We start from the raw sequence: 14,576 nt of genomic DNA, 5'->3' as shown, positions 1-14,576 counted from the left end.
TACACAACAGTTTTATCCCGGTCACTGATTTTTAGGTTACAGAATTATGATGCCACTTGTCGGCTGGCACAGGAAATAGCAGAAAACATCCATGAGCGGAACCGGCAGCAGAGAACAGGGGGGAACCCTGCAAAGGTAGTTACACCTTGTGTTTCTTTCATCAATACATTGCTATTACTTAACCCTTTTTCTTGGACCAATCAGTTTTGTGTTGTGCTCATTCAAGTGTAAATCCTCTGTCTTTTCAGATAAACATGACACTACGGGCATCACTCCAAAAGCTGAAACAAAATATTGCCCAGCTCAAAGAGGGTTTGTTGCGAGCTTCCTCATCTCGGCGCATGTATCCTTCCTTTGACAATGTTCCAAGAAGTAAAGGTCATGAGACTTGAGATTACATTTAGGGCATGAGTGTTTTCTTTGCTTGCATTAACAGTGATGTTCCTATAGAGGGCATTAGAGTGTTTTGAATGGGACTGTCCTTACTGCTCCTGAGATAATTCTGATCCCAAGAAAAGAATCAGAAACATGATTTGTCCATTGTCATTGAAGGTGGATAAAGTAATGCTAACTTTTTAAATGACCTTATCTTGACCTCATCAGAATGCAGTCAGAAGCTGACAGGAGGCAGAACCTCATTGATGATCTGGTAACCAGAGAGAAGCAGCTCAATGCCACTTTCAAGGGAGACATCATGGAGCCTGAACCATCCAGGTATTAACATCTAGGCAAAGCATTTCACCCTAAATGAGATGTAAAGTGAAGAGAGTGACTAGTTGCAAATGGCATTAAACAGTTGAAACTGTTGATTAGACAAGGACCACATTTTGACATGTGATAATGAGGTTTGAGTGTATATTTATGATCAATGCAGTGCCTCACTAAATTCATATAATTAGTTCACTTGTGCCCCCTCCTTGTGCCTCCTGTAGAACATTTGCCCACCCTGAGTATCTATTTGTCACTCTCGGTCAGTGTCAGAAGGGCCAAACCAAGCATCACCCCATGATGCTTCAGAGAGCATCCTGCTCAGAACATGCCACCTTTCATTTTGTGAGTTTCCTTTCTGAGATCTTTTTTTGTTGTTTTAATAATATCTAGTTTTAGCTACCCAATTAAAAATAATGAATCCTCATTCTCTTGTCTATGTTCTTGACCAGAGAGGTCATAGGCTCTGTTCTCTGCTTTGATGATATGTCACCGGTCACTAACTTTCTGTGAAAGTCTTTGCACATCTGGTATGACCCATGTGCTGTGACCTCTCCCTCTGCTATCACTTGGAAGGAAGTCTGTCTGTCTGCCATTTTGACAGGGCGCTTAACTTCATAGTTCATTCTTTTTCATTAAGAGATTTGCTCGCTTTGCACTGTTGATCACATATTTGGCACCCCTTGAAATAGACACGCACACATTCATATGAATGAACGAGGATGGAAGGAGTGAGTTTACATTTTATAACTCTCCACTGAGCATATGTTCTGCTGCTTGTGGAGCTAATCAAAGAGCTGGATGCAACAACTGGTATCCTCTTCATCATCTGATGTGACGTGAGTGTGACAGCTTTGAAAACTTCAGGAAGCAGGTAGTCATTATAATGTGTTAGGTTTGACCTAGTGTGGCCTAGGTGATATTTGTTTGGACAGGAAGAGGAAATGGTGTCATGTTGTTACGTTCCTCTGGCTTCTCATGTCCCATTTATAACTGAGTGTTTTAAGTGGGCCCCACCCTGCACCTCCAGAGGGTCTACTTTGTGCTCATGGATGTTTTTTTGAGGAATAACCAAAATCTCTGCAGAATGAAACAAAGCATATCAGGTTCATCAGATCAGTGAAATATAGCGAATGTTTTCTGCTGATGCCTTGATATGAGACTGCCTTTCTCTGATATCTTTCACGAGCTTTGGTTTTGGGATTGATCTACTTAGTGGTGCTTTGCACAGGCTTTCATCTTTTTACAGACCACACACCCAATTACATAAAAGGCTCTGTAAAAAAAAATCTCAAATGACATTCAATAATAAATTTGCTCGGCAAACTGTAATCATGTGGTCATATGGTTTTTGGTTTGCTCAGTGAGACCTACATTTAATAGTGATATGTGGTGGGTAAGTTGGATTTGTGGCTAGGACCCATTCCCACTGTGTGGTCTCTGAGGACAGAATGTGGGAGGGGGTGGATTGACCATGCTTGGATAATCTAAGCCACTTTTTGTGAGAACTTTGGTTTGAAAAAAAAGGGATGGAGATTGCCAAGGGGACTTCAGTCTATCTCTAAAACAATACATTCTAAGCATCTCCATTTCAGACTAAGCAAAAGAAAGACACGGCACCTATTTTTGAAGGCTCAGTTCACCCCGTCGCCACTTGGACTCACCTTCCCTCCATTATTCACTAACCTTTCCTTTGTGTTGAATTGCATTGGAGATAGTTGCAATTAGTTAAATCTCGCCTGTCCAAGTCACTCAGTCAGGATCTGGATGCTCAGGCTCCAGTGGTGTCAGTTTAGTGTTTTGTGGCTGCCAAGAGATGTGCCTGACTGATTTTGGTGCTCCCTGCTGACTGTTTAATTGGATCTTCAGACAATAGGCAGTTGCATGGAGGAAGTTGAGGGGTGGCGCATTGTCTCATAGTAATCAAACATGTTCAAGAGATTAGACTGAATGCCTTGTCTCACCCACTTCTCTGATGGTATCAGCCTCAGCCCGCCTGCTTTGTGAATAGTCTCAAAGTGCTTTACAGGCCACTTCAGAGGCAGCTTGAAGCAGTTATCACACTGTAAGATCAATGAGTGGGGGTGAAATGAAAGTATTGTTATGCATTGCTTGTGCAGAGGAGCAACATTTTTCAGAATTTGAAAGATAGGGTTTAAATTGATCAAAGGCTGAATTATGATAACATCAAAACAACTGCAAATAGTTTAGTACAGTAGAATTATTATTTCCTGTCACTGATAAGCCTACATGTGTTTTAGGTCACTTTTGCTGAGCTTGACCAGCAGACGGCTCACTCTCAGCAGACACAATTAAATCCAGCCTCACTCAGAGACCCTGAACTTATCACTGTAAGACAACCATGGCGGGTGGGGGTCTGAAGCACAGCTTTAAGATATTACGAAAAGAATAGCTTTTAAACCACACAGTGGTTAGCACAGCACATTACAGAGCAGAGAGCTCTCTTGTCTGTCACTTTGTCAGCGCAAAACCTCCCCAGCAGTCCACAGTCCTGTGGCAGATGAACACGCACTGTTTACATATTGCACAAGCAGGTCAAAAAACTTAAAAGACAAATGTGTAAATAAACACTTTTTTGTGATGTGTAGGGTTTTTGTGTCATAAATGTGAGAAAAAGGAAAATATAGACAAACGAACATGCATTTGCTGCAAGTGTGGTTCAGATGTCCATTGTACTATGATAAGTGTAGTTTTAGACTTGTGTGGTAGAATGGTGATTTACTGACAAAAATAGATTATTGCAGTCTATTTTGTCTTTCTGTTGCAGTGCACTGTCAAATGATTTGTTTTTAATACTTTAACAGCATTCTGATAGAGGTAAAGGTATTTTGTCCTCAAAACAATGTTTTTTAAGGGATGCTGTGAAACACTTAAATTAATATTGTTATGATTGTGTGTCACAGGTCTACACTGATGGCCGGAGGGACAGGAGCCAGTGGAGGCATGGCAGCCAACCCATGGCTGATCGACGAATCAGAGGAGACCAAAGGGCTGACTTTTGGGGAGATCAAACATCAGCAACAACGAATCATTGAGGGTAATTACACATTATTGTGGAACAGTCAAGACTGTGCAGGTTATCACATTGTATCACATGCAACTTTAGGATCAAGCAGGGATGTTTTCGAGTATGCTGTTAGGTTTCTTTTGATGAATTTAGCTTCAAAACCAAATATCAGTAAAGTGGCCATTTGTGTCATTTATAGACAGTATCCGGCATCACTGGAATAATATGTGTAAACCATATGCACTTAAATGTACCACCCCATCAAATACAGTGTGGTCAACAATCCTCAGCATATAACATCTCTTCATGTGAATACAAACAGTATTTACTCTACTGTTCGTCTGCCTACTGAACATAAGAAGGCATTTCCAGTTAAACATAGTAAACTGAAGTCATTTGTGTTGTTTGGAAAGTATGATTAATAGATAACAAGATCATTTTAGACACAAATGTATATGAAAACATATAAAAGGAGACCATCATAATATTCATTGAGAAAGCATATTTAAACCCACTCCTGTATTTGTTTTTCTGTTTCCTCCTTCTGACATGACTTGAACACCCAGGCGTTAGTTCACCTGACTCCATGTGACACCATAGCAATGTCTCCATTACGGCTCTGGTTATTGTCAGTTTGGGATCAGAGATTCCTGTTAAGACAGTGAAACCAGACCACATGGATGTTTCTAGTCCCCTGTGGGGGTTTCTGGTGGAGTTGGGTAATGGTGAGCGCCTGAAATTGTGGTTAAAAAAAAATGCCTGTGGTAGAGAGAATGTCAAACTTACAAATCTACAGCAGCAATATCTCTTCTCTTCTCTGTAATACAAAGCAGCAACACAATATTGTTTGCAGAGAGCAAAGGACAGGAAAGTTGGTAGTTATTCATCAGGAAGCTACTAATACTGATCATATACTGTCATGTTAGCAGCTATTGTAAAACACAAACAACACGATGCGTTGAGAAAACCACTTGTCCAACATTGCCATGTCTCATCGCCCTGTTCCACTATGTTGGCCAAAACACCGCGTTCTTGACGAAAATACCAACTCAATGTTTGTCTCCCCTCTTAGTCCTGCTGATTTTTCTTGTCTTGATTAGTTTATCATCAGTGTTCTAAAGATGCCTAGTAACACATAAGCATCTCTCTTGGTCGGTGACAGCGACAGCATTCAAAAAAATACTGCCTACGTTGGATGTGTATTTTGAGATGACATTTTTGCTGTTGAAAATGTAGCTAGTTTCAGTACAAGCAAAGACAACAAGGTTTTGTTTTGGTGCGGCATCTAAAGCGCCCACTGGCAACCCAGACAGCTGATTTTTCATGTAGTTCTTTCAGCCACCCGCTACGTCACTCAGCATCAAATGATGGCGCTGGTGCCAGAAGAACAACAGATTTTGCAGCTGCTTCCCAGAAAAACGGAATTCATTCTATTTTTCTCAAACAGCTGTTTTACATGGAATAATCTGCTCACGATGTTTTCTCATTCTTTCTCTCGTACAAATTTAATTTTTTTATTTTCTTTCCTCTCCCCTCTCAGCCCAGGATTCAGGCTTGGATGCACTAGCAGCTGTCATCAGCCGACAGAAGATAATGGGCCAGGAGATTGGCAATGAGCTGGATGAACAGAATGGTAAAGTTTCATGTGCATGTCCGTCTGTACATATTCTTAGAACAATTTCCAGACACATTACACACTGCAGTGTTAAAGTAATCTGACAGACTTCTGTTCTGCAATGGAACTACTTGCCTCATGTACCTTGCAGGGTGTGATTCTCCCTTACACCACCACAAGAGTGACATAGTACCAAGCACACATACACATTAAAATAAGTGTCCTAAAATGACCTTTTTCAACAGCATCTGACCTGACATTCAGGACCACGTCTAGTTATCCATTGCAATACACCCAGCAGAGAAATGTTACCTCTCTTTTCATACAACTGAAAAAAATTGAAAAAACTGTAAGAGTTTTGTTTTCGGGAATCAGATCTGCTAAAAGCTAATGGTGCTTTTGAGTTATTTCTGGCATTACACCAACCCTCTCTCCATAAGTAGCTTCCATCACAGGTTAGAAAGTCTTACACAGAATGGAGTGCATTGTTCTCGACCATTTGTCTACTTAGACAGGTGGTACTTGAGACGTAAAATTTTGAGATGATCATCTGACAAGCGGTGAACAATTAGATACTTTAATGCATTGTTTTCAGAAGACTGTACCAGTTAACAGACCAATGCCTGCCAGTGTAGCCTTACAGAGAGGATGTAAACATGTATTCCTATCATTTTTTTATTTAATTTTGAGGGCTATCTCTAATGTTTACACTGACAGCGAGCCCAGAAGATGCATTAGTCTGTCAGCTTCTCCACTGACAAACAGGGAAACAAATGTCACAGTTCAGAAACTGCAAGTCAGTAAAAGAGGTGAGCAGTTTAATCCATAGCATTAATAAAAGAGTTGTGAGGCAGAGGGCCACGATGACTTTGACTCTGTCACAGACACTCGAACAAGAGTGGGTCAACTTTAGATTTGATATTTCTCTCTCCATTGTTAGCCAATGTAGACTTAAAATAGTCTCAAGGCTTCAAAATTAAGCAGGCCCTATTACATCTGTTGCCTTGAGTTTGTCAGTCTAAAACCAAATTAATAAAATGTTTTAATGTATACTTTTTTTTGTGTGGATTGCCTGATTAACCTCAGTGGATATTTTTTACCAGCTGCTCATCTGGCGCTGTCTCACACACCTACAGTGCAGTTATTGTCTGTTTCTGCTTTGATGGCCAGCTTCCTGTTGGGAGTAGAAGGCGTTGTACTGTCCTGTAATATCCTGTCTGAGCAGTTGGTGCCCAAACAAGTTCACAGGTTGTATAACCAAGTGATCTCGGCTTGGAAATGTACGACCTTCCCTTCTGCTGGAAAGGAACGACAGATGTTTAGTTGGTGTTGCTTCACAACGATGGGAAAAAGGAGAAGAAAGAGAGGAAAGTTGATTGTTTTTGTCTGCTTTCCTGTTACAGTATTGAATCAGAGAAGGACCATTGCTCTAATGCTCCAACCAGCTTGTTTTTTCAGCCTGATGCCAATGTATTTAATTATATATATCTGAATGGGTGATAGGAGGGCTGTAACTGTACACTGTACACAAGTTCCACAAAGCAAGAAGGCAAATTATTTGGGCCCTGGAAACATTAGTATGTCACTATTCCTTACTTAGATCCCACATGTCATGACTCTAAATGATAGATTTGCTGGGAACTCTTGAGTAAAGACCAAAAATATGCGAACTGTGGGTGATTGACTTAATGTGTTGAAACCCAAACTATTCAAATTTGTAAAGCCTGCACACATCAGCACCTGATTGGTTGTATTTAAATGAGTTGGCATGGTTATCAGTAAGATTTGGATGGGAAATACATGTATATTTAACACACACACACATACTCTCAAACAAACACACTGTACACTTATCAACCACAACATTAAAACCACACAGACAGGTGAAGTGAATAACATTGATTACCTTGTTACAATGGCACCTTTTAGGGGATGGGATGTACTGTATATGCCGGCTATTGCCTCTTATTGAAGACAATCGTGGTAACTGGAGACATGCAGGTTGTTGATAAACTGGAGGAATAGAGCCAGATGAACCAGTTCGAGCTCCTCAAAGACTCCCCTGACTCTCTGTCCATAATTTATAGCCAAGACTCAGGTCCATATGGTCTGTTGACATCAAGTTACGATTTGCAAGGCCTTGCCTTCCACAGCTTTTCTCCACCTACCTATGTTTGTTCTCTTTATGGGGCCTTTGCTGCCCTTCCATCTTGCATCTTACTCACTGTTCTACTTTTCCACTTTTCAACAGTCCTTTAATTTACAACCATTTTCTCATTTCTTCCCTCTGCTGTCTTTCCTTTTCCTTTCTGCATCCTCTTGTCCGAGATATGTTTTCCTTAGAGTTTGACAAGGTGGAAAAAAGGATATTTGCAGACATTTAGATAGAGATTGCTTTACTGCAACAATAGTTAAAAAAAAAAAAAAAAAAAAAATTACCTCGAGACTGCATGCCGATGTAATTCTCACTCTTCTTCAGCTCGATTTATGGCTCTGTGGAGTAACGCACAAGTTTTAGTAGAAGAGAGTAAATAGATTTGCTGTACTAAAATAATGTCTGTGTATTTATTTTTGTATAATTACCTCTGTGTATCAAAAAATGTATAGAAATCCAGTTCAAAGTGTAGACTAAGGAAAACGTCTGCCAAAAAGCTTCAGTCATGTGCAAAAATAATGTCCCTAAACAAAAGTAAGCTGAAAGTAAACTTTTTCTTTTAAGGTGCAATATATGAGATGGAAGTCCAGTATTATAATACCACTTTGTACATTAAGAGACCAGTAAGTTACTGTCGGTGCCAATTGAACAGTATAATCATTGGCCATGTAAGCCTTGTTTTGTCTTATGTGTGTTGTTTCAGCTCTGCACCTCTCGAGTTATTTTACCTACATTGAACAGTTACATGCCCCAGACATATTGCCCAAAAAATATTCTGAAGTTATTAAAGTAATTTACAAGTAATCAAATAATAAAATGGCAATTAGAAAAATGGAATATATAACATAACATTTCTGCTCTGCATATCGAATGGTAGTAGTACTGTTACTATAACAGTTGTATTTATCACAAAATTACATAATTCTATTTTGTGTGATGTCTATTAAAAGAGAATCATGTGCCTCTTCCACCCTAAAGAACTAGCCTTCACTGTTGCTTAGTTAATCCAGTGTGCGAGGGACGTAGGTTTTATATCATTTCTATAATAGCATTTACTTTGCTAAGATACAAACTGTTTAAAATGTGCATTGTTCTGGTACTGTTTGTCTTATCTTTAGGCATTATGGCTTAATCAATTGATGTTTTCTGCTTTAAAAAAAAAAAAAAAAAAAATACTGGAAGGTTTTTCTTCTAGAATTGTACTTAAACTAAAATGGATCATTGCTTGAGACAGCTTTGTCGGTGCTGCATTTCTTAGTCGTATAAAATGTCAAAATTGACAATATAGAGACTAAGTGTAGTTTCATGGTTTCTGAGAGGCAAGCGAAATGGATTAAAGTTATAAAGCAGGAGAATGGCAAGACTTCTTGTTGATCTTGACAGTTGGCGCGTAACCTTGGCGTCCGAATGTCTTTCCGTCTTGTGGGGTTTCTTTCCCCCTGATCACTGTACTGTAGCAGTGTTTTCCTATAAATAGATTAAGCTCTTTGTAGTTCGGCTGCTCAAGTCTAGCTCATGACCGAAGTGCAGTCGAGGCTGCAGTCATTTCCTTTTCGGGAAACAATTCCGGCTGAGGTCAGCAAGGAAGTTGACCCTTTTCAGAGGTTTAAAGATGAACCCAAAGCCCTCAGTTACTCCCCACTCTGTCTTAACTGGATCAAAATGGACTGAAAAGTAGAAATGAGTAAGCAGACCAGTCATCTCAATTTCAGTCTCTGCTTTATGGCATATAAGATTAATCCGTTGCAAACTTCAGATTTTCTGTTACTTGCCAATAATAACAAAAGAAGAAATTCAGTCTCATTGTTAAAGTGTTAAAATCAGTTAAATGATGTGCTGTCATCAGTTTTTTTATATATATTTTTTTATAGGATGTTACCACAGATTAGTATGTTTTATTTTCCACATTAAATGTTTCTGCAAATGTAGTGTGACACATACCAACAAAAATGGCTTGCATCAGCAGTAGTTTCCCTTACCACCAAGAAAGATCAACATTAATTTTACTTTATTGGTGTTGATATTTCTCATATTGTGACCTAGATGACATCAGTCAATGTCAATGTCTTGTACTTCTGAGTGACAGCCAGTGGCTGGGTCATTTAATAAGCTTTGTTTGAAAAGGGCAGCAAATGTCTGAGGCTGTCTCATTTGTCAGATTTTAATGTCTCCTTTTTGAATTGCATTTGACTGATGGTGAAATACTGCGGCTGTGACGTACACCATGTGCTGTAAAAGCCTCTCTTCTCAAATGTGCTGGGGAATCTCATATATATTCAGTAAGTGTAATTGGAAACCATGTGGTGTAGACAGAAAAAAGACAGAGACAATAATACCTTAAAATATAGCACAAATCAATTATCAAGTGCATCAGTGGGTTTACTACTTCATCACGATCATGAATTATAAATTCAGCCAAAATCAATCAAATGAACACCTGATGAGTTCACTTCTTTTCCACCACCTCTGCATATTTGAATTTCATTTGGAGATTCCAGCTTAACTAAATATTTGTCACGAATAAACCATTTATTGAATAAAGTTATTGCCATCCGTTCTATGTATGTCTCCCCTTCCAGACCTAATTATCTACACGTCAGACTTCTGACCATTCTGGCAGATGTGTTCTCACATTAGCTATCGCACCATTGACCTTTCCATGTCCTGTCCAATGTTTTTTTTAATTTTTTTTTTAATCTTTGATAATAATCTTTGCTCCTATCTACTGAGAACAAGTTTAAAATGAATCTAAGAGATACAGTATTTTATTTTAGGCACTGCAACAGTTCTGACCACATTCTCGGACTTTATCTGTACAGAAAAGTTGATATCTGTGTTGCAGGACACAGTAGAAGCTTGGTCTAGTTTGAGTGTTGTGTCAGTCAAACTACTTGTCAAGTTAGTGCAGTCAAAAGCTGTTACTTTAATTATCAACATTTCTCTGGCAACTTTTCTAATTGTGTGTAGAGATCGTCACGTGTTTCCATTATTTAGAGATTGTGTGTTTCAATCAGGAGTGGCTGTTGCAGTGGCTCAGTTTGTGACCTTATCATAATGGGAGTTCTGTTAAAGAACTTTGTCACCATCCTAATTATTCTTAAGGCAAAAGTAAGCTATTTGCCAAATCACTCTCTCTTAAGAGCCAGTCACTAGAAAATGTCATTATGGACTTCGTTTCTAGCTAATAATTAAACCACTGATTTGATTCTGCGTCAGCAGTGCGCATACAGAGCTGATATGTGCAGCACTAATGACTTAAATAAACAGTGGAGGGAAAGGAGAGAGGCACTCACTGCTACAGCACAGTGACATCAGCACCTACCCCAGAGAACGCAGACCTCTGCTTGCTTCTGCTTTTAGAAACAGCTCAGTGAGCAAATAAACCATACTAATGATGGCACTAGGCAGAAAGTCAGTGTTGTTAGAGTTGTAGATTGATTTATTGTTTGTTTGATTCACTGCGTTTGAAAGTGAAGCTGGTAGTAGTGAGTAGTGTTTTCCAGACTGTATGGAAATGTAGACACTCATAATGTGATGTTCAAAAGAGTGTTGTCATCAAAGGAATGTCAAGTTTGCAATGAGCCGCAAAACACAGCATCATCCTGTGTGACCACCAGATTGGCTGACGTGTGTTTGAGTTTGAGAATTATTGAGAGCTATAGATGACGGAGGAATAAAGTTGGACACCCACAGCACATTGGTCTTTGGTTTCATTTCTCATACGAAATGCCAACTTTAGGCTCCTCTGTGGATGCTTTAAGATGGTGTTGAAGATTAAAACTGTTTCTCTCACGATTTAAATAAAGATTGAAAAAAGGCATTCATAATGGCACAGATAGTGATGGGACGACAAAACAGAGGCAAATAAAGATGCACTGCCTGGCCAGACTTTTGTTCCATCCTAACCAGGCTGCAATTAATCACAAGTCCTTGTGTCCTTATTTCTCTATTAGTCTATCTCAGCATCCATCTTTGTCTGAGTCATTTTGATATCACCCTGATAGAGTAGTGGAAGAGAGGGGCTAACAATGACATGAGGGATCATGTCACATCAACGAATGCCAAGTGATGAATAATCCTGTTTGAGGAAATTAACATTTTGGGACACTAAAGAAAAACTTCTAAAGCCATTTCATTAATCATACCTTCTTTTGTTTCCCTTAGTGGACTGTGGCCCCTCCACTTAGTTTTTCTTCGCTTTCTTGAAACGCAACCCGTTATTTATTTTACTTGTGTTTTTTATGCCCCTGTTTAGGGCTGTGTACCGAACTTTGATACTTAAATGGCCTGACTAAATTGCTTCATTACTGTTGAGTTTTGAAAAATTCCTTGTTATTTGGTACCAACTTCCGATACCTTAGCTATATCCATTCAAATCCATTTTCAATTTATCACTTAACTTTTCCATGTTTACACAGGAGTAAATCGAAATGTCTGAGTGTGGCAAAGCAGTGTTTCCCATACATAGGCCCTTCTTGGTTGGCCCGTCCACATAGATAAAATCACTTGGTTTTAACTTCAGAACACCTCGTGTCATTCTTTTCAAGCTAATCTTTGGCTATACAGCTCTGATTTGTGTACAGTAACTGGGGAGTAGAGGCATGTCTGTGTGAAGTCGACCAGCACGTGTCTTCTGATAGCATGTGTGGAATGTAGGGAACAGCGATAAAATGAGGCGTGCATCTATAATTTGTAGTTACAGAAAATAACCTGGGCTGCACTCTCCCCTTCTAAACTGCATGAAACAAAAACATTTTACCGTAATGTAATTTTCGTTTTGGTAAAATGGATTTATAAAATTGGTACTGAAAAAAAATAACGTCCAGGAATCTGTATCAAAGTGAAGTTATCTGAAGAGCACTTGTATTGATTTTTTTTTTTTTTTTTTTTTTTTTTTTTTTTTTTTTTAACAATACCTAGCCCTTCCTCTGTTGTTTTAATGTGTCTATTCTTTGGTGTTTCAAAAGAAGGTCAGGAAAGCATGCCAAAGTGATGCTTAGTTTATCCGTCTTTCTTTGTGTAGAATTTCTTTGCAATCATGCAATGACACGTTAATCACTGACTTATCTGAATGGGAAAGTTGTCTGAATGTTTCCTTATGTGTTTTTTCTGACTGAGTGTCTCATGTTCTATCACGCATTCTGATTGGACAAAAATATATTCAGCAACAATGTAGAGGCCTGTCATACGTGGTTTTGATTTTTAAGGTATTCCTTTTCTTATACCCTTTAGGACTCCTTTTTGACAGAGTTGTTGCACTATGTAAAGTATTTCAAACCCGGTTAAATTTCACAATTTATTGTTGATCTTTTCTGTTGCCTGTATATTCAGGAATGCTTGTGTGCTGTTTGTACCAGAAACAGCTGCAATTTACAAGATTATTGTCAATCAAAAGTATAAATAGGTTATTGAACATAAATATAGAAGTGCAAGTTATGAGGAATTATAGCCTTGATTTGTCCCTCGACAACATTTTTTATACAACGATAAGAGTCATTTCCTCATTCCTATGTAATTTATTTTTAATAGATACTAACATCTAAGAGGTTTTCACCCTTTGACGTTTTCCTACTTTGCGGGTTTTGCTCTACAAGCTGCAGTCTTTGTTCAGGATCATGGCTTTGATTTATCTCAATCCATCTGGAGCAAATGTGTGCTGATGACAGTTGTGAGCAAGAAAGGCCCGACATTAAAGAGCCAGTGGCAGATTGCTCATACTCCAGGAAGAGAAGTGATTTGTGGCAGTGGTAGAGGAGACACCTAGTATGACTTTCAGGCTTGATTCAGCACTCTCACTTGTCACTGTTACAATAAAACAGATACTGACCAAGTTAGCTATTCCATTCTCCTGTGAACTTTGATCAGTAAAGACTGAAATCACAACAGATATGTTTATTTCCCTGACTTAAAGTTGACTTTGGTCAACAGGTGAAAGACTGAAAGAGGATAAAAGGCTTGATGCTAGTTTTGTTCCCCAACAACCTCAGTGCTTACTATCAAAACAATATATACTTTTTTAAAAGCTGTTTGTCTATTCTGTATTATGTGGTTATTTATTTATCTAACGGCACCAATAAAACAACAGTCCAACATCAAAAGAGATGCAGGTGAGGGCACTTTGAGATCTAAAATTGAAAGTGGTATTTTTTTTGTTAATCCTGGTTATTTGTGGATTAATAGATGACAGATGACAGTAAGATATTTGACCATGTTTGTAATGCATCATAGCGAATCATTTTTGTATGTTTTGCTGTATTATTGTTTTAGAGGTATTGTAGTGCATTACGAACCACCCGCACCACATCTCTATGGATCAAACGATGCTGATTTTGCACATTTGTGGAAGCTGGTGTTTCCTTAGGGTGATTTTGGCTTGAAATGACTGAAGAGAAACCACCCATTTGAGTGTATTCATCTCTAGTTCAGCCTGTTTAGCAATAACACTATAGTCACAACACATTCCTTTTACAAACAATTTAGAAAGCAGCTACTTTTTTTCCATTTTCCAGAAAATAAACAAATATTTTGGCAAAATTGTGTTAGCAGAATCCAAAATTAATTCCCATCCACTGCTCTCAGCTGTTGCAAAGCTGAATGAAAAGTCGTGATGTAGGCATGGTTAAGTGTAAACCGAACAACCTCTTTCTTTTGTTAAAGAAGCTTTCTTTAATTCCACTATAAATATTGGGTTATGCAAAAGAGATCTAGAAATAACGATGGTCAGTGTCTGCCTGTTGAGATGTTAGCATGTTGCTAGCTGTGTTGATTTCCATCTCTGTAATGAAAGTCTACTTTATCGTACTAAGTAAGTTGCGAGATTTGTGAGACCCCCAATAAGCACTGAAATTCTCTGTTTCGCTGTATTTTTTTTCACATATGAACACACACACTTTACACACCACAAACATTAGATGATGGAGAGAGGCACCCAGACAAGCCCAGTGTACATTATGATGCAGGAGTGAGGTGTGGTCAGTCCTGCTTAGCTCATCTGCAGACCCAGATCCCTTCCAGATGTCCACCAACAGGCCTGTGTCGAGACTGGGTGAGGTTGTTTCTCTTCCACTCCC

At 38.8% G+C, this 14,576-nt stretch overlaps 1 protein-coding gene across 1 annotated transcript in view; it reads left to right on the top strand.

Moving 5' to 3' along the window:
• Window positions 1-14,576, top strand: part of stx8 (syntaxin 8) — a 41,204-nt gene that overhangs the window by 874 nt on the left and 25,754 nt on the right. Inside the window, exons 2-6 of the mRNA XM_069697228.1 lie at window positions 36-135; window positions 249-343; window positions 604-714; window positions 3,633-3,766; window positions 5,277-5,369. Coding sequence (XP_069553329.1) covers window positions 36-135; window positions 249-343; window positions 604-714; window positions 3,633-3,766; window positions 5,277-5,369 — 533 coding nt within the window. The remainder of the gene's footprint in view (window positions 1-35; window positions 136-248; window positions 344-603; window positions 715-3,632; window positions 3,767-5,276; window positions 5,370-14,576) is intronic.

The sequence above is a fragment of the Brachyistius frenatus genome, unplaced genomic scaffold (genome assembly GCF_029030835.1).
Source record: "Brachyistius frenatus isolate BFR_SWC_R1_liver_20210118 unplaced genomic scaffold, ASM2903083v1 Contig_23, whole genome shotgun sequence".
Taxonomy (NCBI): Eukaryota; Metazoa; Chordata; class Actinopteri; family Embiotocidae; genus Brachyistius; species Brachyistius frenatus.
This window is presented reverse-complemented; position numbering and strand designations above follow the sequence as displayed.